Source organism: Rhinolophus hipposideros (assembly GCF_964194185.1).
Source record: "Rhinolophus hipposideros genome assembly, chromosome: 13".
Classification (NCBI taxonomy): Eukaryota; Metazoa; Chordata; class Mammalia; order Chiroptera; family Rhinolophidae; genus Rhinolophus; species Rhinolophus hipposideros.
Window position 1 is genome coordinate 59,244,399 of NC_138059.1, and position 24,319 is coordinate 59,268,717.

The 24,319-nt window shown below is 39.4% G+C and overlaps 1 protein-coding gene across 2 annotated transcripts in view; it reads left to right on the top strand.

Moving 5' to 3' along the window:
* The window catches only part of NKAIN3 (sodium/potassium transporting ATPase interacting 3), a 547,012-nt gene extending 523,783 nt beyond the window's left edge, over positions 1–23,229 (top strand). For both annotated transcript variants that reach the window (XM_081070859.1, XM_081070861.1), the window contains one exon: positions 8,397–23,229. In XM_081070859.1, coding sequence (XP_080926985.1) covers positions 8,397–8,406 — 10 coding nt within the window. In that variant the 3' untranslated portion in view covers positions 8,407–23,229. The remainder of the gene's footprint in view (positions 1–8,396) is intronic.
* Positions 23,230–24,319: the final 1,090 nt, after the last annotated feature.

Here is a 24,319-nt window from a genome sequence, read left to right on the forward strand (position 1 = left end):
GCACACACCCATGCATCTGTGAAAGAGATGTGAAATATCAGGAGCCTCACAGTGAGCAACTAATTTAGCTTTAAATTTGTCAAAGATATCAAAATGGTTAGTAACCGGGCAGTGGGAAAACTGAGCTCTGTGTAGCAAAACTTCTTTGCATAGAAATAATTAGACCAAGGCAGTTTATCAAAGAAAGACAGCCGTGGAATTTCAGAACTGAGTTCCACAACAAAGGCAGAGACCTCTGATGGCTCAGAAATTTCCATGAGGAAGATGCCCCACGACTGCAATGAAGAAAGACGATGAAAAAAGCTTCTCCCACCACTGCTAGCCTATCTTTTTCTAAGGTTTCCAAATGAGAACTTGAGTTTTCTCTGGTGTCTGGACTTGTCGGCATGCCTTTGCTGGAGGCTAATTTTTCTTAAAAAAAAAAAAAAAAAAGTGTTACACACTTTGTGGCCACTGCTGATTGTCTGCTATTGCAACTGAGTCCTAGGAAACAGACGAGGTTAATAACCCGAGGCTAACGCCCCTTTCAGGCTGGCACTGAGTCAGCTCCCGCTGGGCCCTTCACTGCCTGTCCTCGGCTTCCAAGGGCCCAGGCCCAGAGGAAAGCGACCTCTGGTGGTAGGTTGCTGCATAGAGCTGGAGGTGGTCGCGGACGTCTGCTCTTTCCTGAGAACAGCTGTTTTCTATCAGTGTCCCTGTAAATTGATGCCAGGCCATTTTGAATTTACAGCGTGTAGATTAAGAACCAGGTAAGAGGACAAATCAGGGTGTGTGTGTGTGTGTGTGTGTGTGTGTGTGTGTGTGTGTGTGTGTGTGTGTGTGTGTGTGTGTGTGACAGAGAGAGAGAGAGAGAGAGACAGAGAGAGAGAGAGAGAGAGAGAGAGAGAGAGAGAGAGAGAGAGAGAGAGAGAGAGAGAGAGAGAGAGGTGAGAATGATGTGCTTTCAAACTGATTTAAAAACCAATAAGGACCACCTTAGTGTTTTAGTGTTGGAATCATGGGGAAGACAAGCTCGATTTCTGTTGGAGTGCAGAACTGTGGAGGGCATCTGATATCAGCCTGTGGCTGTTCGCAGTCATCTTGCTTTCATAAACGGAAAGACCCCCTGAGATGGATTGACACCAGCAAAGAGGGAAGTAAGCAAAGCCAAGAAGTCAGGAGAGATGAGTCCTGCTGACATCATCGAGCACCCAGTTGTGCTGAATAATTCCAAGTATTATTCACTACACGCTTCTCAAACTGAAAGATGCACAACCCCAATCCTGTGCAGGGAGGATGTAAAACAGAGCACCCAATGCATCTTTCTGAAGCAGCAAGTTTATTACAAGATTTGGAAGAACCAAATACTTTAATAAGGATTGTCCACATCCCACAGATATAAAAGAAGAGAAGAGTAGGGGAGGGGAGAAGGGCCCCAGGAAAAACAGTTTGGTCCCTGAAGTGTTACCCAGGTAAGGACCTGCAGGGAGGGTAGCCTTTCCTCTTGTCCCCAGGGGGCTTCAGCCCATCCTCCAAGGAGGTGCTTCTGAAGACCATGGAGATGCCAGGTACCCTCCTGACGTGAATCTCATGCAGAGAACATCACAGCAGTGTGCATACCTTCATCGTCCACTGGACCAACTCCTCTCGCCCAGGGGTTCTTTCACACACAGTGTGTACTTCTTGTGCTGCTGCCACCTGCAGCTGTTGGCACCATCCTTGGGCCGATCTCCCCCACCACTTGGCCGCTCCCTGGAGCTCAGCGTCTCTGAGTTCAGCGTTTAAAAAGCAGAGAGCCCGCTTGACCTCCCCGGAGTCTTTGACTGTAGCCCTGCCTTGGCCGTTCACAATTTAAGTGGGCCATACCCTATTGTTGCCATGTCGTTTTGTGGACAGCCTAAGGCAGAGCTTTCTCCAAAAGTCCAAGAACCTCCTAGCCAACCCCTGCTGGCCCTGGCTGGCTGGGCTAGGGGTGGCAGTCCTGGACTCTGGGACAGGTGAAGGACAGGCAGGCTCTTAGGCCTTCTGCCCTTAGTCCTGGTCCTTGGGTTGCTGATCTTCCTGGCAGAACCTGTAGAGCTTGAACTTCCTGAGTTGGGGAGGGACTCTGGCTATTGAGGTCTGCGGAATGGGTTTTACGTGGATGACATGGCACTTCACTTTTTGTTTCTTGCCTATTAAGCTGAAGTACTTGGGCATGATGCTGTTGTACTTCTCTACTGTGTTCTGGATCTGGTCCCCTTAATTACACTAACTGACAATACTAACAATGCTAACTATGCTTACTGACTGTGCTAATAAACAATACTAACTATACTATGCTACCTATATTAACAATATCAACTATACTAACTAACCCTACTAACAATGCTAATGAACAACACTAAAAACACTAACTAAAAAAATAAAGAAAAACGAGAAAATAAAATAATAAAAAAGGAAAAAAATTGAGAATATAAAATAAAAAATGAGAAATAAAAGAGCAACAGAAAATTGGGGGGGGAACACAAAAAAGAATAAAGAAAGAAAAATAGGAAAAGAAAGCAAAGAAAAATAAGAAAAAGGGGAAAAAATAACCAAAAATAAGAGTAAAGACAAAAAAATAAGATGGGGAAAAAGAGGAGCAAACAAGCTAAGAGGTCCAAGTCCAACAGGTCACCACAAATCAGCTTCCTGGGCTATCACGGACAAAAACTCAGCCCAGCCAGAGCCTTATATAGGAGTTGTTTTGTAATTCCATCACAATGGTGTTTTATGAGGTCAGAGCAAGAAACGGGCTAATCACAACTGAGGATAAACCACAGTGGTTTTCTCTTTTTGGTCTCAAGACCCCTTTACTTTGAAAAAAAAAAGGACCCCAAAGAGCTTTTTGTTTATGTGGGATATTAAAGATTGATATTTATTAGAAATTGAAATCTGTAGGATGCTTCAGTGGCCTTTTCACTTGTAATTTGAAAATCAGTAATATTTATCTTTTAAAGATCTTACAGTTTCTACCATTAAAATTCTTTTTCCTTAAACTCTAATTGGTTTCAAAAGGGTGCTATAACTTAACTAATATCACAATACTATTAAAAAATGTTCTGTTGCATAACACGTGATAAATTACATTATTAGCATCTACAAACCTGAGAAGAAGATATCTTTCATTATACAGAGGGTGCCAAAAAAAATGTATCCACATTTTAAGAAAGGAAAAAACTGTATTAATTGTAATAATCAATATATACGAATAACAAAAAATGAATACAAATTACATTTGACTTCTGCAATTACAAGAGGTGCTCAAAGTGGTTACTGTCAGTGTCCAGACACTTCTGATTATGGCGAACTACTGCTTGAGCATAGATAACATCTGTTAAAATGTGTACACATTTTTTGGCACCCCCAATATTTTCACTAATAAGATCATGAGCAGATTTCTCATCAGAAATTGAAGAACAGAGTGTAGTGGGTTGATATATTCAAAGTATTGAAAGAGAAAAGATGTCAATCAAAAATCCTATATCTGGCAAAACTGTCCTTCAAAAATGAGGGAGAAATTAAGATATTCCCAGATAAACCAAAACTGAGAGAGTTCTTTACCACTGGACCTGCCCTGCATGAAAGGAGTCCTTCAGGTTGGAATGGAAGGACACTAAACAGTAACTGAAAACCTTATGAAAAAAATATCTCTATTAAATTAAATACATGGACAATTATAAAAACTAGTACTATTGTAACTTTGGTTTATAGCTTCACTTTTTATTTTCTTCTTGATTTAAGAGACTAATGTATTTTAAAACCCAATTGTTAACTATGTTTTTTTGGACACACAAGGTGTGAATGTGTGATTTTGTGACATTAATAACTGAAAGAAAGTGAAATTAGAACTATACAAAGTAGAGATTTTATATGTTCTTGAAGGTAAGCTGGTATAAATTCACATAAGAGTATTATAACCTTAGGGCGTTCGGTCATTCAGATGATCAAAATATATTTCTCAAATATAAGAAAATAATAATAATAAATAAAAACCAATAGCCACCAATGATGTGTTAGTAAACCACAGGTGGAGGAGCCTGCAATCTACAACCTGCATTTACTCCTCACTCCTCCATTTCTTGACCTAGAACCTAAAGACTAATAAAAGGATAGTTCTCTCTCTATCCTGTTTTTGTTTGTCTTGACTGCCTTTCACACTCTTATTTATCTATCTATGCTGTCTGACCCCTGTGACATGCAGAGTAAGGTGTTTGTAATTTGCTCATGGACATGGCTGACTCACATTTTCCATTACTGAGCGTGGAGCTCTGTTTCCTGAGGGCCTCCATCAGTAGTCCCTGGAAATGGTAGGCACTTATGTAGGCATTAACTCTCCGGGGCTCTCTCCAGAGGGCAGAACACTATAACTGTAATGCACTCAGCACCCTCTTAGTTGTCCCAAAGGAGAGGGGTTTCCTCACATGCCTGCCTTACTTAGCACAAAGGGGCAGCACTTAGGGCTCATTGCACTCCCTAGCTTTGGAGCACTTTCCCTTTGTCACTGGTATTAGTAACTTTTTGATTCATCATAGGAAATGATTATACGATTTCAGGGACTATGTAAGAACACACCCTAATTTGTAGCTATTTGACCAAGTAGCAATAAAAGGCCTGTGTTTATATGGCTTGTGCACTTCAGCCTCATCACTATACTCATAGTCAGTTCAGGCAGCACTGTCTTTGCTAGGAAGGAATGATGCCACTGATAGTGTAGCCGGCCCCATGTAAAAGGGTCTGCCATGATCGAATGTCATTCATCTTTCCTATGCCTCAGTGGGGACATGGAGACTTTCTCAGCTGACATGTGACCTCACCCACTGCCCCCAGAACCTTGTGGATCGTGGTTCTCATGCTGTTTTCTGAAGCACGTGAAGCCTTTTCCAAAATGAGAAAGCCTGTATCTGGATGGTATTCTCCAAGGAAACTGTCAATTCCTATCTTTCCCAGAATTCTCAGGATTCTCCTCAGTACTTGTCATTGATGTCAACAGCAAGAAAATAGATATATGTAGTGGTGTGGAGATAAGAAGCACCCCCCAAAAAAATTAATCAACATAAGTAAAAATAATTTCATTTTGTTGCTTCCAAAGGAAGCATCCTCTGATTTTAAAGTTAAAGGCAATGAACATAAACTGAATGTAGTGTTAAATGCATATTTTTAAATTTTATATTCCCTTCAAAAAATGTTTATACTCCCCATGTTATGACAGGTTCTGGGAAGAAACAAGACATAAGAAAGAACAGAGAAAAGCACACACACATACACATACCCTAGAAGTGGTATAAAGAGATTTAGAAAAGCAATAGAAAAAAAGAGAGAGAATCACAGGCTTATCAGGAGACCCCTTTGAAATAATATCGCTATCTAATTTTATTTTACTCTGCCTTGAGGGTAGGTATCCTCAGGTAACTACTAACCTATCTACAAACATCTGCAAACAAAAAAAAAAAAAGAAAAAAGAAAGAAATGGTCCCCAAACTCCAACTCCTCTATTCAGACTCATTGATCCACTCTGGCATCACTAACAGAGTGACAACTAGACAACAAGTGTCTCCTGAGGTGGTACAATAAGAAGATTCAGCTATGTAGTATCTTACCGCAAAGTCAAGCCTGATCTTGGAATGAAATTGTACAAAGCACAACAATAACAGAATAAGTTAAATGTCACCACAAGGAAGCAATCAACCAAATCTAGATCATGGGAAATAGTATAGAGCAAATGAAAAAAAGAGGTGGGGTCAGGGGAGGAGGTGGGAATGTTTACTGATTAAAAGAGATCTAAGAGACATATTAGGGAAATACAATGTGCACACCTTGTTCGGATTTTGATTTCAACAAGCCAACCATAATGAGATGTTTTTAGATCATTGTGAATACGGACTAAATCGTACATGATATTAAGAAATTGTTGCCTATTTTGAGAGGTATGCTAATGAGGAGGTAAGAAAAGGAAAATAAATTGTTATCAGTTGAGCAGGGTTTCTCAACCTCAGCACTATTAACTCTGGAACAGATAATTCCTTATAGCAGGCGTTGTCCTGTGCATTTGGGGATATTTAGCCACTTCCTTGGCCTTCACCCATTAGATGCCAGTAGCACTCCACACATACACCCCGCCAAATTGTGACAACCAATTGGTAAATATCCCCTGGTTAAGAATCAGAGCTAAAGAATCATACAGATAGGTTGTAAATAACATGACATGATGTCTAGGATTTGCTTTTAAATATTCTAGCCAAAAAAATTTTAAAAATTTTGGTGGATAGATGAAACTTGATCAGCATAATTTTTATTTTACTTGAAGCTAGATGGTAAGAACATAGGGATTCCTAATACCATTCCCTCTACTTCTGCGTACATTTCGTATTTAAAATCAATCTCTTATTAAATCCTAAGGCAGTGTTGCCAATAGACTTTCCTTTCAATGCCTCCTCTCAAGGTTGCTTCACTGTCTTCTTGGAAAACTCATCTCAGACGTATTTCCCAGTGCCTAGAGTAACACTCCAGGATTCCTACCTGGCATCGTAGGACTGGACTCAGTCTACCTCACTGCTTTGCCATCCCATGTCGCTAAAGCCCCAAAGCAGAAAATATTAGCTATAAGCAGAGTTGACATTAAAGACAAAAGTAGTGGATACCTAGAAGTTCCCCCTCACCCCTTACCAGTATTATCACTAACAAAGACAAACACCTACCCCTACTGCCTCATCGCCATTCTAAAATAGATTCAAAGTGTTGATGAGTAAACTTTGAGACCTGAATCTCCCTTCTAATGGAGGGTTGTATGTATGACACTACAAAAATTCCCCCCTTATAATCTCATCTTTTTATCTTTTAGTTTAAATCCCTATTAAGCTACAGTAGGGTAATGGGGGTAGATATTTGACTATGTCTTTCAGAATGTAGAGAAATCCAAGAGTGGAGAAATGTGATAGAAAGACAGGGAGAGAGCGGAAGGACTCCACCTCCTGAGGTGTGCTGGAGAGAACAGAAGTTACAGGAAGAGTAAGTACCAAAAAGTGAAACTGGAAAGCTGGAAATGTTTTCAGCTATTTCACATTATGACTAAAATGTCCATTCCACACCAGAGTCATTGAACTGAGCTAATGGCAGAGAATTGCTATGTGGGGGTATAATAGAAGTGTAAAACACAGTCTCTGCTGCTTTGAGGCTTATAATTTAATGGGAGGGAGAAAACTCACATACCTGAGTGACAGAATCAGAGGACAATTAATTGTGAAGCTAAATGCCCTCAGCTCCACATGGGGTACCGTTGATTGTATCTGAGTTGCTGTTAGCGGGATGAGAAAGCAGCATGACTGAGGTAGGAGCAGAAGTCTTCACAGAGGAAAAAAGATTTCAGCTGATCCTCAGTAGGATTTAGAGCTGCTAAGACTTCTCATAGAGAAACAAGAGCAAAAGTATTCAACAAATACTAACCCTCATCTTCCAAAGGCCTAGTATGGAATCAGAATATGCATAGAATCTTTGTCAAACAGGTGAAGACAAGTAGGACTGGAGATGGGAGTGTGTGTATATTCCAGAGAAATAGAACCAGTGGGTTGTGAGTGTGTATCTATATATTGAGAGACAGAGAGAGATTTAAGGATTTGACTCGTGATATTGTGGAGGCTGCACGTCTGAAATCTGCACGAAAAGCCATCAAACTGGAGACCCAGGGAAGAGTTGATATTGCAGCCTTGAGTCGGAAGTTCAAATTCTGGAGGCAGAATTCCTTCTTCCTCAGGGGACCTCAGCCTTTGCTCTTAAGGCCTTCAACTGATTGAATAAGACCCACACACATTGTGAAGGGTTCTGCTTTGTTCAAAGTCAACGGATTTGAAAGTTCATCTCATCTCAAAAATACCTTCATAGTGACATCTAGACTGGTGTTTCAACAAATGTCTTGGTACTATGGTCCAGCCAAGTTGACACATAAAATTTACCATCACAGGATAGGATGTATGTGAAGGTCACAGATCAATAGTTAGGTTGCATGAAAGCCAGACAAGGATGATTCTTAAGCAGTCTAGCAACAAGATGCTGTGGAAAGATTAAACTAGAGCTGTATCTAGTAGTTTGAGGACATAGTATTACTCTGTCATCTTTATCCATGGCAACCAAAAGCAATACCTTTACATCACTCCTCAGTTGCTATGTGGTTGGCACTTCTCGCCCAGGAAATCAGTTCTATCCACTGATGTTTATACCTACTTGTCATGCCCTATATCTGAGAAGCAGGAAGCCCAGGTTTTTCATTTGTTTGTTGCTACAGTTATATCCACAGACACACCCAAAAGCTATTTTGCATTTCGAAAAGCCTGGATGATTAGAGAGGAAATTTAGTTTTTAATTTTGAAGTTCTTTAAAGCAATTCCTATTTTCTGTTTTAGGTCGAAATAAGTAATGACATTGACTCTGAAATGCGACTGCTGAACTTGACTTAGGAAGCAAAGCACCATTGACAGCTCTTCTCTGCATCGCCACATCTCACTTTCTTCCAGAGAATGGACTTCGCCTCCCTGCTTTCCCACAGATCACAGTTCTTCAGTCACAATCTATGTATTATTAGCATTGCGTGCTAGATGAGTTGTAGGTACTTGGGTGGGTATTTTTTTAGTCATTTTCTTCTTACATGAGTACTTGTAAATTGAAAAAATTGGTTTTTAATTTTTTAACAACATCTAACATGAGGCATGCAAAATGGGGAAAAAATGCTGTGAAAACCTTCTACAGACAATTCTATGAGAAATACTGGTTTGTGTTGTTGAGGTGTTAAGTCAGGATCGCTGATGGCTACAGTTATCCTCGGCCTAATGGAGTTTGCATTAGCAGACATTACTTGGGGTTACTAGAAAGACATTAGATACTGTGACAGCTGATAAATGGGTACAAATAATGGCTCTGGCTTTCAAGCTGAGTGTGGATCATTTTTGCAGCATAAGACAAAACATGCAGTCTTCCTTTGTTCTCAACGTCCCAAAACCCAGAATACTATGATGGCAACCTAAATTTTCAGATCCTTACAGATATCTTGTTCTTACGTTCTGAAGTGTAGATCATGGGTGTATGTAGAGCTTAGTAGAGCACCTTTCCCCTTTGGAAGGAATGTGGATATCTCTGAGGTTCATATTTTCTGCTTTTTATCTCAGTCCTGACACAGGTGTCAGACCTAAACATACAGCGTGTGGGCAGGTGGGACAGAAATCACAACCATCAATCTGTAATCAGGAATGTTGCTCTTAAGATATTCAAAAGGAGCATTAAAATGTTGTGGAATTCTCTATAAGTACTTCTAAAGAAGATATTTATATTTGTTCTACATCAGCTTTTTTTTCTCCTACCCCATCCCAATAACCAAGAAAGGAATATCGGAAAGATAATTTTCCATGGCCAAAAAGGACTGTCTTGAAAACACATCACAGGTTTTTTCATTCCTATCTTTCAATTACTATTTCTCACATCAAAATAAGTTTTGCTCACTTTGTATAATAACCAAGATGAGACCTCCAGTAGGCCACAAAATGCGGTATGTGTGCACTAGTTAATCCAGAAGTTGTGGACGTGGCTCATACATCTCAAAGAAGTCAGCCTATAAACCACCTAAAATTGTACGCAAATTTCTGTGTGTATGTAAATGTTCCCTTTTTCTTCTTCTTTTTGAAGTCCATATATTTTATGAGACTCGGTTAAGAATGAGAACTTATGCAATGAAGTCTGCCTAGTTCCTCCCAGTTCATGGCAACTGCTGTGAGCTTTCTGGAGGCCTGTTTTACTCACTAGCCTCTGGATTGTGCCGCTCCATTCAGTGGGTGATTGTGTCACCCACTGAATCTCACCACGTTTTGTTCTACTAAATAAACCCAAATTCAAAATGAAGAGGAGCGAGCAGGGACCTGGGAGATGGTCAAATCCGAACCGTTGTCACACATTTGAGGGAGCTGAAGCGTAGGGGACGTGGGGACTCGTCCAGAGTCCTGCCTATACACAGAGGAGCAAGAGCTATGGCCAAAGGAAGGAGAATTTGGAAGGCAAAAGGTGGGGTTTGGGTTCCAGATCCACACTGTGGCCTTGGGCAGTGTTGGATATCTGAGCCTAGAGTTTCCCTCATCTGTAAAGTGGGACTATAATTCCTACCTCCCAAAGGAGAGAGAAGGGTTAGATAACAATGTAAGCAAATCCTCTCTAAACTGTGAAGCACTGCATAACTGAAAGAGGCCGTCATTATCGTAAGGTTAGAACAGCAAGTTGGACCCAGTCTGGAAGTCTTGTTTTACACCCAAGTGCTGTGCAAAACCCATGGAAACATCAAACTCCTAAGTTTTCTAAAAAGTAGCTTAAAAAATTGCTGACGGTTAAGTGATTAGAACTAATGCAAACTACAAATTGCATTTCTTAATTAAAAAACAACTTTTGTATTCAAATTCCAAGACTAATACATATTATTATCGAGAAGGCTACTAGAACATCAAAAACGTAGAAATTCAGTCAGAAGAATAAGATTAATATTTAAATATCTTAAACTGTCATTTCATTGCCCCCCCCACACACACAAACAAAACCTAGTGAATGTCTCAGAAAATAGTACCACACTAACTTTTGCTGCTGTTTAACTTCGTGGGTGAACTTGTATGTATTTCTAAGATGCACTGCAGGGTCATAGATCTTGTCTACCTAGCAGGTAACAGATTTAAGGAGGAAATCCTTACATTAGTGATTTTTCTGTGGAAAGGCAACAAAGGTAACATGGTATGTGTGTTTTGGTTTTTAAACTTTCTTCATTTAAATGATAAGTTACATCTGTTTCAATTCCCAACTTCAGGAATCCATAATGCTAATTCTAAAGTTCCAGAAAATTTGCCATTTGTCAGAAACAAGTTAGATAGATTTTCGACCTTCTCTTCTTCCCATTTTTCTTCTCCCTATCTCTTCTCTTCCTGGCTACTCTTAAGAGGTTCTGCTTACTTAAGATAAAGGGTGAAGAATTGTGAGGTGACATTCGGCAGTTACCCCTGATCCAGGTGATTCTGATGCAATATTGTCACATGTTACAGGTGTCTCTCCTTAAGAGTGAGACTTTACAGTTCTTGCTGCTTTTGCTTCTGTTTTAGGGAATCCACTCTGCACCGTGCGTCACATAGTAAGGCTTTCAATAAAGACACGTTCACTATATTTACATTCTTGCCAATCTTGGCTTCTCCTTATTGCAAGTGTGTGGTCAGGGGAAGGGAAAATGAACACATCTCTTAGCTTGTACTCATTTACCAGAACCTCACTCAGTATCCTAAGAGATGGTGCAACTCCAGATTCAAGTGCTCTCCTCAGAGGTGGTCCTGGTAAAGCTAAACATAGGACATCCACTGCCCATGAGCCCCTAGTTCTGACTTGAGTGTAGAAGGGAAAAGTTAAAATCAATGTTTTTCCCGTGAACCTCCTTGGCATTGTGTCTTGTAAACCTTGGCCAACTCTGCCCTAGGTTGTGTCTTCCTTCTTGTGATGGCGATTTATCCTTTCCTAAGTGTCTCCTGCTGACATTGTGTGGAGCCACAGGCAGCTAGGATGCTTTCCAGTTTACCTTCTATTTATTTCAGTTTCCAGTCATGTTTCAAAGCAGCAAAAGTTAAGCAGGGGAGTTACAGGGGTCGGGGATTAGAAAATTCCCAGGGGAAAAAACATCTTGGGGTATGGAACAGTCTGTATTAGAGAAATCTCAACCACCTCTTTTAGGAAAAGCTGTAAGTTAGTACGTCCCCAAGTATCGTAGCCTTCCACCTGCTGTATAATGTGGGGTATGTGTCCCTGAAATGAAAGCATATGTTCCTACCACTCCAAATTGGAGAGGCTGTTGGCTCACTTGTTTTGAAGATAACTTGACATTTTGGCCTAGTAAAATATTGACTTCTTCCTTTTTTCCTTCAGAAAAATAAGCTCTGCTATTTTCTATAGACCCAAATAAGGGAGGCAGCTAGCATCAAGAGACTGGATCTAATAAAATATAGCAAGGCTGCCATCTGTCTCACTTCATGAATGGGACAGTCATGATTGAGAAGAATTTGTCTTCATTAGAACCAGCTAAAATGTACCTTGAAAAGCTGAGGAAAACCATCATGACTCTGCTAAATTGAGAAGCAAATAAAAACAAAAATTGCTCTTTTCAGTCCTCGCAAATTAGAAACGAATCTTGCCAAGAATAAACACGTCTTCGTTTTAGACCGAATTTAAAATTTTATAGTAACCCAAAATGCGGACTCCCTGTGAAATGAATATTCTGGCTAATTATTTCTTAAAGCAAACATTCACTTATCATTCCTGACTTACTTTAGTATGTAACTAGAACTTTTACAGTGCATTAGAATTCAAATGTTCTAGCTTGACATTTTAGTTGCTTTCAAGGGATAACTGAATTAAGTAGGACAAAATACAAATAACTGATGTCTTTAAACTTAGAAACCATATATACATATATCCTTCCCATAAGTCATCTATAACATGTAGTAGATAGAAGGTCTGTGGAAGTGTCTACAAACCCTGTTTAAATATTCATGATCAACAGGTCCAAACTTAAGGGTGTTATGCCTAGAAATAGAACTAAAAACTGAAATAACTGCTTGTGTAACTGCATAGTGTGCAATACAGAAAGGGAACAGATCTATTTTAAACATTAGAAGAATGTTATTTATTAAAAAGAGTTCTCCAAAATACAAAATTCTCAAAAAAATTCACAATTCGTGGGTAGCATCTCTTTTTTCAACCTGAAAAGCTTAATTGCTTTATTAAGAGCTAAGAAAAAAGTGCCGTTTCTAGTAGATGGATAAAGCTTCTTAAATATTGATATTTGCAGAAAAAAATATGGTATCAGGTGAAAAATAAATCATCTTCTCTGGACTTGAAAGCGTATAAAGGGCAAGAATCATGTTAAATGCTAAATATTTTTTTAAATGTACTATTCAAAAAATCCAAAATATGCTTTGGCTTGGACTTGAGGCATAAATTAAGTTTAAAAAAAAAAGAAAAAGAAATAGTATAGGAAGGAAAGAATGTAGGGAAGAAAGGAGAAAAGTAAGAGAAATAAAGGGAGGAGGGAGAGAGGAAGGAAGGAATAATTCCAAAGTTGAAAATCTACATAACTTAGGTTTGGACGCATCAATTCTGAACTCGGAGTTATTGTTCTTATTTCTTTGACTAAAAACATTGAACCATTTTCCCATTTAGGGCAGCTTTTCCTTTCCTCTCTGGTGTTAAGTTCTTAAAAACAGTTTGAAGAAACCAATGATCTATTTAGTTATTCTCATGGAACTGGCTTTGGCAGACAACCTTGTTAGTTTATACCAGTTAGGATTAGGTTTACCTACAAGTGACAAAAAAAGAAAACTGACAGTGGCTTAAATAAGATAGAGATCTATATCTCTTCATATTTGACATTCTGGAGCTAGTCAGCAAAGAGCTAGACTTGGGTTGCCTAGAGAGAGGACCCTGGCTCCTCTCTATTATTGCTTCATTATGTGTCCTGCCATTCTCAGGATCATAATGACTCAAGATGGCTGCCAGAGTTCCAGCCATTGCTTTTGTATTCCAGCCAAAAAGGAGGCAAGGGGACAAAGAAGGATGCTTCTTTCATTTAAGGTCATATCTCAGTATATGACCATGCTACTTCTGCTTACATCCCATTAGCCAAAACTTGGTCCACCCCAAATTTAGCTGCACAGAAAGCTGAGAAGTGTAGTCTTTATTCCTGGTGACGTTGAGCCCATCTGAAAAGTAGGGGCTTGTACATTGAAAAATTCTTAGCAGTCTGCACCAAAATTCAAACCAGTTGGCATAAGTTTGGGAATAATGTTTTCATTTACCTTAATTATAATACAACACAGAAAAAAAATACATATGTTCAATACTAGAGCAATTCATCATAGACTCTGTGAAATGTGAATTTCTACCTCATCTTTTTACCTTTCTTCTTAGAAAGAAAGAAATCTATGACACAAGCTCCTTCTATGTTTCTCATGATTCTACTGAGTACATTTTAGCTTCCCTTTTCTGGAACTGAATTTAAAATTCAAGAGCCAATCTAATGTATTGTTTGGTTCTCACTGTTCTACTGCAAAAATAAATTCATTCTTATGTGGCCATAGCACTTCAACTATTTTATTTTAGCAGCACCTTTTCTTCTGAATTGATTAGTAGTGTCATTGTTTTCTTTTTATTCAATTCAACAAATATGTAATGGACATTAGTGCTTAGGAAAGTGAGGTAGGACAGATAAGTGAAAAGTATATGATCCTTCCTTTTCTGTTATGTTTCCTCAGTAAAAGTTGGGCCTTTGTTTCCCTTAATCTGCTTTTCTTCAAGGATATAATATCGGTTAGAAAGGAATGAGTGTTTTAAAGTACTGATATTCTGTTTCTCTAAGAAAAAAGATCAATTGAGGGAAATCATAAAACTTTTTATAATTAGATTTTATCATACATTCCTCCTAGGCTGAGAGAGAGAAAGAGAGAGAGAGAGAGAGAAATCTTCCAGGTACTACTTGTTAAAAAATATCCCATGAAGTGATTTCAGTCACTGAAAAGTCTTCATTATATTCTCCTAATACCTTATGCCTGCAAATCTGGCCACTGTCACGAATGACAGATAAGATTGGTTGACATATTCATGCTGTACACACACATCTACACACAAACTTCAACACTTGAGTACAACATTTTCTAAATAATCACATTGTTAAAATGTGCCATATGCCCCCTTCTCTAAAAGGTAAATAGTATAAGATTATTTTAAGGAGTGAAAGTTAAAAAGAAATAAGATGCCTAGGGCAATGTATTATTTTTCTGCTGGATCAAACTATACAGTTGAAAAACCTCAAGCAATTTGTTTGCTCAGGTTATAGGTGAGGAAGCTGGTAGTTTCAGTGTCCTGTCCCATGTCCCACTGGGTCTGCTACCCAAGCCTTCAGTCCAGCTTTCTTTCCTCTACATTTGGTGGCCATCAGCTGTCACAAGTCCCTACTGAACATGGCCTTGGTTGTTGACTGCAGTCTCATGCTTTTTTCTCCTGGGCTACAGGGCCTGGCCATCACTGGACAGGACCCCTGAGGGAGATATCTTCCATTGGCTCCTCCCACTTCACCCTTCCTCTGCTTGGATTTGAGCGTCAGAAAGCACCTTTCCAGTGGACTTTCATCTTGCCATTTTGTCTTTTTGGGGCAAATGAGAAATCCCAGACCTCAGATCACTGCTTTTTGCTTCCCAAAAGACAGAACAGCTCAACCCTGCCTGCCTTCTTTCTTTAATCATGCTTTAAACGTGATTCCATCTGCCCCACTCAAGCCTTCTCATGATTTTCAGCAGAGATAGTTTACTTTCAACTGCTGATTGTCAGATTCTTCTAAAGACTTTTGTTCCTGAGGAAGTGGTTCTGCAAATAATTGCTTAAAAGTCACTTTTTAACTGCCTCACATAGTTTCATTTCTTTGAAACCTCTCTTTTAAAGGGAACTGCTCTCTTGCCCCTTCTGGCTTCTTAAATCTATTTTACATTTAAATCAGCAGTCGTTGAATGCAGTTTAACAAAGTAGTTTACTTGGGTCACCTATGTAATATGAAACCAAGAGCCTAATCATTGCAATTATTCCTATTACATTCAGATAATGATAATACAAACAGAGTATTACATGTGAGTATCAATAAGCTTTCTGATCCCTTCACTGGAGCGTGCATTGGATCATGCAGCCTTCTCTTTGCACTGTCCAGGGTTTTTATTATTATAAACTGTCACATTGAACCCATATAGTCAACTAATACCTATCCAAGTAAACATTTATTTAGGTTCTTCCATAGCCTTTCATTTTTACCATCACGCTAAATAAAAAAATAAAAAATAGTTTCCTGTGCAAGACATTTTTAAGCAAAATATAATGTATAGAGCTCCAAGTTAAATAATTTTAGAGAATGAAATTTTGAGCAATTCATATGGCATGCTTAACTTGCTTTTATTGGGCAAACATAGCTCATTAATTCCATTTTATTTATTATAGTTAAACCACTTGTTTAGTGTGGTGAATTTTTAAAAAAATCAATTGATCTTTGGATTTTTCAACATTGTGGAACAAGACCATTGGTTACATAACTCAAATATCTAAAGTTCACCCAGAAGTTGAAATCACCAGGACCTCTGCAAAGTTCTCTTTGTGTTTCTAGACCTGCAAAGACTTTGCTCCAAAGTCTCTGAACCTGAGTCACATTGGTCCCATTAATCTTTGTCAGGAAGAAAGTTTGGGGAGAGGGCTGACAAGACAAACTCCTGATCTTGTTTTATTCTTTCCTCGCTTGTTTTAGGGCCCATAGCCATCAACCCTCCTTGATTTTATTCTGCCTGAGCTTCACATTTCTATACCCAGAAATATGGGGCCGCATGATAATTACAACCTCTTAAGAAAATGGAGTTTTCATTAAAGGTGCCCTGCAAATCTAAGATGCCATAAGAAAGATGCTTTCAGCACAGAATATTATTAGCATAGTGATAACTGTAATAAGGCTGTGTCTCATTTCCTTTAAGAGACATAGATATTCCGGTTTCATCCCGTATGACTCAAAGGGAATTTGGGTGTTAACACTTCAAAATACTTTTAAGTCCTTAGGGGAAAATCTGAAGTGAAAAGTATTAATTTCCAAATCAGTTTCTAAAGCAAAATGCCTGCCTCAGAATAACAAAGTTATTTCTCATCCTGTGGTAGAAATACAAAGGTGAGAATTCCTACGGAGACCTGATCCGAAAACACTAAGGAATCTCTACCATTGTAGATAAAAAGACGAAAAAAAAAAAAGGTCTTCTCAGTTGTGCTTACCTTTCAATTTTTTCTGAGACAAGAACTGTACCTGTATGTGACAAGAACTCTACCTGGCAACCTCATCTATTCACAGCAGAACTGAGAGCCAAGAAATAAAAAAGGTATCTGACTGTCATGATCAATTTTATAAAATCCACACTCTGAAACTCTGAGTTTTTAAAAAAAAATTTATGAAAAATATAGCTAACATACAATATTTTATTAGTTTCAGGGGTACACCATAGTTATTCAATGTTTATATGCCTAAAGAAGTGATCACCATAAATTCAGCAACCATCTGACACCATGCTATATGCCACGCTATCACAATATTATCGACTATATTCCCCATGCTGTATATTACATTCCTATGACTTATTTGTTTTATAGCTGGAAATTGGGACCTCTTATTCCTCTTCACTTCCCCACGCCCTTTTTTTTCTAAACATGACAAGTTGATGAAACCCAGTTTTTTTGTTTGTTTTTTGTTTGTTTGGTTTCAATTTTATTGGGGAACGGTGTGTTTCTCCAGGATCCATCAGCTCCAAGTCGTTAACCTTCAAACTAGCTGTGGAGGGCGCAGCTCAGCTCCAAGTCCAGTCACCTTTTTCAATCTTAGTTGCAGGGGGCACAGTCCACCCTCCCATGCGGTAATTGAACCGGAAACTGTCCCCTCTTTTTTTTAAGTTATCAATTACACTCGACGTTCATATTATTTTATATTAATTTCAGGTGTATACCATAGAGGTTAGACATTTATGTAATTTAAGAATTGATATTCGCCAACTAGTCTAGTACCCATCTAGAACTATACATAGTTATTACCCTATTGTTGATTATATTCCCTATGCTTTGCTTTACATCCCATGACTATTTTGTAACTAGCAATTTGTACTTTTTAATCCCTTCCCTTTTTTTCACCCTACCCTCAACCTCTCCCGTCTATCACCCCAACAAACCTAGTACCCATCTGACACCATACATAATTATTACAATATTATTGACTATATTCCTTATGCTATACTCTATATCACCATAGCAACCAATTTGTACTTCTTAATCCTGTCCCCTTTTTTCCACCACACTCCCAAGCCCTCCCACCTGGTAAAATGTTTTGTATCTACAAGTTTGTTTTTGTTTTGTTTGTTAATTTTATTCTTAGATTCCACATATAAGTGAAATCACATTGCATCTGTCTTTGTGTCTGATGCACTCCATTCAGCACAACACCCTCCGGGTCCCTCCATGCCACCACAGATGGCAAGATCCAATTCACTTCTAGGGCCTAACAATATTCCAGTATATATGTACCACCTCTTCTTTGTCCATCCATCCATTGATGGACACCCAGGCTGCCTCCACATCTTGGCCATTGCAAACAACGCTGTAATGTTGTAATGTTGTACTTCCCCTTGAAGTAACATTTTGGGTTTCTTCAAAGTAGTGTTTTGTGTTTCTTCAGATAAATACCCTGAAGTGGGATTACTGGGTCCTTCATTATCTCTTCTTATAGCCTTTGTTTTAAAGTCAATTTTCTCTGGTAGAAGTATTGCTACCCCAGCTTTTTTTGTGTTTTTCATTTCCATTTTCACGAAATATCTTTTTCCATCCCTTTACTTTCTGTCCATGTGTATCTTTCAATCTGAAGTGAGTCTATTGTAGGCAGCATATGTCAGGGTCTTGTTTCCTTATCCATTCAGCCCTCCTATGTCTTTTGATTGGAGCATTTAATCCATTTACATTGAAAGTAATTGCTGATAGATATGTAGCTATTTGCCATTTTATTATTCATATTTTTTATCTTTTTTCCATCTTGAAGAAGTCCCTCTAATATTCCTTATAATACTGGTTCCACAGTGATGAACTCTTTTAGCTTTTTCTTATCTGGGAAGCTCTTTATCTGTCCTTCAATTTTAAATGATAGCCATGCTGAGTAATCTTGGTTGTAAGGTCCTTGCTTTTCATCGCATTGAATAGTTTGTGCCAATTCCTTCTGGACTGCAAAGTTTCTGTTGAGAAATTAGCTGACAGTCTTATCAGAGCTCCCTTATAAATTATTAGTTGCCTTTCTCTTGCTGTTTTTAGGATTCTCTGTTTGTCTTTAACCTTTGCCATTTTAATTATAATGTGTCTTGGTGTGGGTCTGCATGGGTTCATTCTGTTTGGGACTCTGCACTTCCTGGACTTGTACGTCTACTTCCTTTGCCAGGTTAGGAAAGTTTTCAGTCATTGTTTCTTCAAGTAGATTCTCAATCTCTTACTTTCTCTCTTCCCCTTCTGATACCCCTATGATGTGAATGTTGTTACGCTTGTTGTTGTCCCAGAGGTCTCTTAAACTATCCTCATTTTTTTTTTTTTGGATTCTTTTTTCTTTTTGCTATTTCAATTGGGTATTTTCTGCCAGCACCTTTCCATGTGAGGTCAAGAGCCTGGAAACTCCTCTCTGGGATTTTGTCTCCACACAGGGTCTCAGGGAGTCACTAGAATGGGAAGAATTGTGGTCACTAGGTTAATGTAAATTCTGGTTTGGTGCCAGTGCTGAGCCTGGAGTGACTCAGCAAAAATCTCAGAGCATACTGAGGCCAGTCGCTGCCTGCCAGACTCTGATAGTTTTCCAAGAAAGAGAGCAATGCAGGTAGGGCTGGCTGCTAACAGAGAAACTGCCTCCAGCAGTGTGCGAGTTAGGTGGGGCGGGGTCCTAGTGAGTCTGCAGGGCAGAGCAGCAGAGCTCACCTAGCCAATCAGGTTCATATTTGGCTGGAGAGGGTGGGTTCAATACAAGAAAGATGGCGCCTGCCTGCTGGCTGCACAGAAGGTGGACACTGCTCTGGGAAAATGTCAACTGTGTCTACCCTCCCTGTATGTCTTTGAAGCCCCCCACGTCACTGTCCCACTGCTGGAACCCAAGGTGAGTGCCTGCGAGAGAGTGAGTCTGTGCGCGGGCCAGTTAAGAGCTTGGCTGTGTTTCCTGCAGCCTTCCGGCCCATCCAAATGGTCAGAATCCCCACTGTTTTTCAGAGCCAGATGTGGGGCTCCTCTTCTCGGCACCAGTACTCTGGGTTGGAGAGACTGGTGGGGCAGGGCTGAGGTCCCTTGCTCCTCTAGGGGGAACTGAGATGGCCAAGATATCCCTCCTGATTTACAACCACCACACACAGGTGTAGGATCCGTTCTGCGTCTCCCCTCCTCCTACCAGTCTTGACATGGCGTCTTCTTTATATTTTTAGTTGTGGGACTTCTGTTTGGCTAGATTTCAGATGATTCTCCAGGTTGATTGTTCTATAATTTAGTTGTAATTTTGATGTGTTCATGGAAGGATGCAGGCACAGTGTTTATCTACTCTGCCATCTTGGATCTCTCCTCTGAAACCGAGTTTCTTCCATAGAAAAGCTCTTCAATGCTTCAACCCTTTCTTTAAATTCCATTTACTCTTAATGTATATACAGTTCTAATTATCTTAATGACATGGTTTCAATCATGTAACAGATTACAAGAAGAAAATTAGGAAGGTAGGTAATGTTATACAATAAGCAGAAACACAATCATTTAACAAACTCTAACTAAAAGAATAGAGATAGAAAAGTAATATAAAAATCTATAGCACCATTGTCGGGGACATTTAAGATGAGATTAAATATACTTAGCGTCTAGGGGCAACATTGCATTGCTCCAGAGAAAAGCATTTTATTCATATTACAATGAATCAAATTATTGAAAAAAGCATTTATTGTGATTTGGAACAGAAAGTTCTTACTCAGGTTGTTTTCTTTCATCTGTCCTAAAATGATATTGATTATTGATTTTTATTTAAACAAGAAGTTTTACTGTTATCTATTGGAAATTTCTTCAAATAACCATGTGGATCTTCAGTGTCTGCAATTTGAATGGGAACCCCTTAAATGTAGCATTGCATTATGTTGGCCCTATAACCAATATGGTTTTCCAAAATAATTAGGTACAAAATAAGCTTATTTTGAGAACCTCACCATCCAAAATGGTTAAAATAAAGATGCTTGAATATTTAAGAGGTTAAACTATCAATCACACCAAAGACATTTCCCGGACATTTTGAATAGGAGACATGTTCTAGTGAGAGGCTATCTCTGGAAGAAATGAATCAATTTTTAAGATTGTGGGCCTTGGAATTAGTTCTGTGGGGTTCTGCCCTATAATAAATATTCCTCCACTTTACAGTTGCCAAATTATCTCTTCTGGTAGAATACTCTGATTTTTTTCAGTTGCAAAAATATCAAAGTCCTGGGATATTTCACAGCAAAAGGAAGTCTTTGCAGAAAACATAAGCCTGCCATGCTTTTTCCATGGGAAGTGGTTACCTCCTGCCTATACAAACTTGTTCTCTGGCACATTCTTAGCCTATCATCACTCTATCAAAGGAAATCTCTTCTCTGTTGATAGTAGCAACTTATATCAAAATGGGATGTGTAACTTATTCTTCGTTCATGGATAAGTCGGATTTGCCCTTTGGTGTATAACACTGACAATACCCAGAAGATGCTACTGGTCTTGAAGTTTCTCTGCAGCTACAGTAGTTACTATACTCTCTTTGGTAAACCAGATCTTGGGTGAGACAGGATTAGATGAACTCCTTCCAGGCACACCATGTGCCAGTACCCACTGGTGACAAGCTATGGCTGCTGCTTCTTTTTTTCAGAACACCCCTGCTGAGTGCCTACTATGTGGGAGGCACTGTGCAGGCACCAGACATACAAAAATATCATAACAGAGAGTTTACCAGGAGGAGCTCACAGTCCAGTTGTGAGGGGGAGTGTTAACCTCCCACTCTGCAGCCAGTGCCTGCTAGCGCACTGCACAGCCAGGCCCTGACAGAAGATGCTGGGCTTTCCTGCTTCTGGGTTCTGAGTCCCAGCAATCCCAGGAGGGAGGAGAGCCCATGCACAACCTCTGTCCGGCTCCCTGTGCACTCAGCAAGCACTTAGTGAGCATGCACTTTGTGCCAGAATCTGGGGCGGGGAGGGATGACAAAAACAAATCAGATATACATCTTTGCCTTGAGAAGTTTACAAAAGCAATCCTAGTAGCTTTCAGGTGGCTGATACATTGATTCCCTTGGTTCAGCCTCTAGACACTACACTTGTTCCTTCCATGCTACCGAAGTCTCAACAGGTCATGGACTGCAGCGTCCATCTGGGCAGACGTGTGTCATATTTTTCGGGGTGACTCTGTATGAAAAGGCAAATTGACCAAATGAGCCCTCTGTTGCTCAGGATCTGAATAACAGTTGATGCCAGAACTGCAGTCACTCCTTTCAAACAAACCAAAGAAAGTCTTGAAGGACCTCTGAATTTGCATCAAAGATAACAAGTCCATACTAAACTCCTAACAGTCAAAACCAATCGTGGCCACTATTTGCTTCAGTGATATCAACAGACTGTTTCTTGTTGCATCTGTGGTGATCTGAGAGTGGTGCCATGGGGCCTAGTTTGCTGGCTCAGTGGTTACACACAACCCAGAGCACACAAGCAAGGAAAATCACTAAAGGAGCAAAAGCAATGCTGAAAGCCGTCCCCATGCAACTACGGCGTAATCACGGAGATTATGCAACATATAATTGCTTCTTTGAAATTGTTTCTAGCGAACTGGATATTATCATTATTTATTATTATTATTGAAAGCACGATAGCGGTATTTAAGCAGTGAGAATGACTCTAAGTCTCCTTTGCTGTGACCAATAAAATAAAGGTTAGTCTGCTCTCGCTTTTGTCATAGCAACTCTGCCACCTGATGGACAGTATTGGAAGTACCCAAAGCATTTCATTGTATTTGGATCTGCTGGGAAGAGGACAGAAAGACAAGGAGATTGCACCTCCTGTCTACTTCTATTGTTTTTAACCTTTAACATTTTTACCAGCAGAAGTCCGAAAAAATAAACTTTCAGTCCTGAACAATTCTTAGATTGCTTGCCAACCAATATGTGTCTCGATCTTGACACTGTAACTTAATGTAAAAATCTTGAATGATATTTTGTACCACTATGAATTTCTACTGCCCCCAACACTGTGTAGTGACTTCACTGTATACTAACTTCTTTTCTACAGATTTCTGAGCTACCAGGTGAATTAACGGAAAAAGTCAAACCCTCGTAGGAACCATCCTATGTGATGTCGGTAGCCTGTAAAAAATGAAAGTCTTTTTTCTTATACAAACTGGTAACAAGACTTGTTTTCACAATTCCTTTTTACATTTTTTTGTGCATATAAAACCTGTATATTATACTCATGTTCTAAAGTGGCCAGAAAGTATTATTTAATAGAAACCATACACATTTTTTATGTCTCTATGGACCCTTTGATTCTGGGTGCATTTACTGTAAGTTAGCAGGATAATAGACTACTCTTTTCAATTATGAATAAAAAATGTACATTGAAGTAGAAGATGACTACTGTTTTTAATACATTTTTCCACTTTCCAGTTTGTATTTATTATAGTAAACTTGAAAAAGACGTGCATCTTGAATGTCTCTTTGTTACTCAGATTTCAAGGGGTTACCCCTCTATTTCAAACACAAGTAAAAGTTAAGTCTCAAGCAGGCCAGGGTCTTCTCCATGAATTTCCTAGTGTCCCTGAAGAGGGTTCAAATGCTCCACAGATCCCCCCACCCCCCCACCGGTGTGGCCTGTAAAGGATCACTGCTGACAGCTGCTCTCAGCTGCTCTGACAGGGACAAACCTTCTCTCACTGCCCCTTGTCCCTGCAGCTCACTCCAGGCAACCTCTTCCCAAAGCAGGAACTCGGGTTCTGTTTATTCAGCAAAGCTGAAACAAACCTTTATAACTGATAAACTTTACTAAGGTTTGATGATAAAAAAAAGGGGGGGGAGGGGATTGCATCCTAGAAAGAAAAGCTTGCAAGTGCCTCTCGGTTTCCAGTGGGTTTGGAGTCACTCCAAATTCCCCTTCACAGTATGGTCAGCCCTTCTCTTCTTAAACTCCCTGATCCCAGGGACACCTGCCCATTCGATTTCTGCACTGCTTCTGGGTCAGGTTGCCAAAAATACCCTTCACCTCACTCCAACCCGGGAGCAAAATCTCCTTAACATCAGAGTAATCTCTACAAAGATTATTTAAGAGAATACTGTTATTTACATTATTTAACAGAATACTTAATATCTGGCCTGAAGCATGTACACTGGGATTCCGTACCCAGATCAGGCTTCTCCAAGAACCGTGAATGAATTTATCTTCAACCAACTGACTAGCATCTCACAGTGAGTTCATCCCAGAAAACGGGTTGAGGGGCGGCACATGAGAATTCTACTTTTGCAAGTTTTTGTAATTCTAAAGTGAAGTTTGTTTAAATAGGGAGGGGTAAATATTCCAGATTCTACCATTAAAGATGCAAGCACAACAACATAAAAAATGATAAATTATTTTGTTCCCATTTTCATTTATCAAAAAGTCTGAAATATGGTCTCGTTTCAGAGCACCCATGTACTTACAAGCAAAATAAAGAAAAA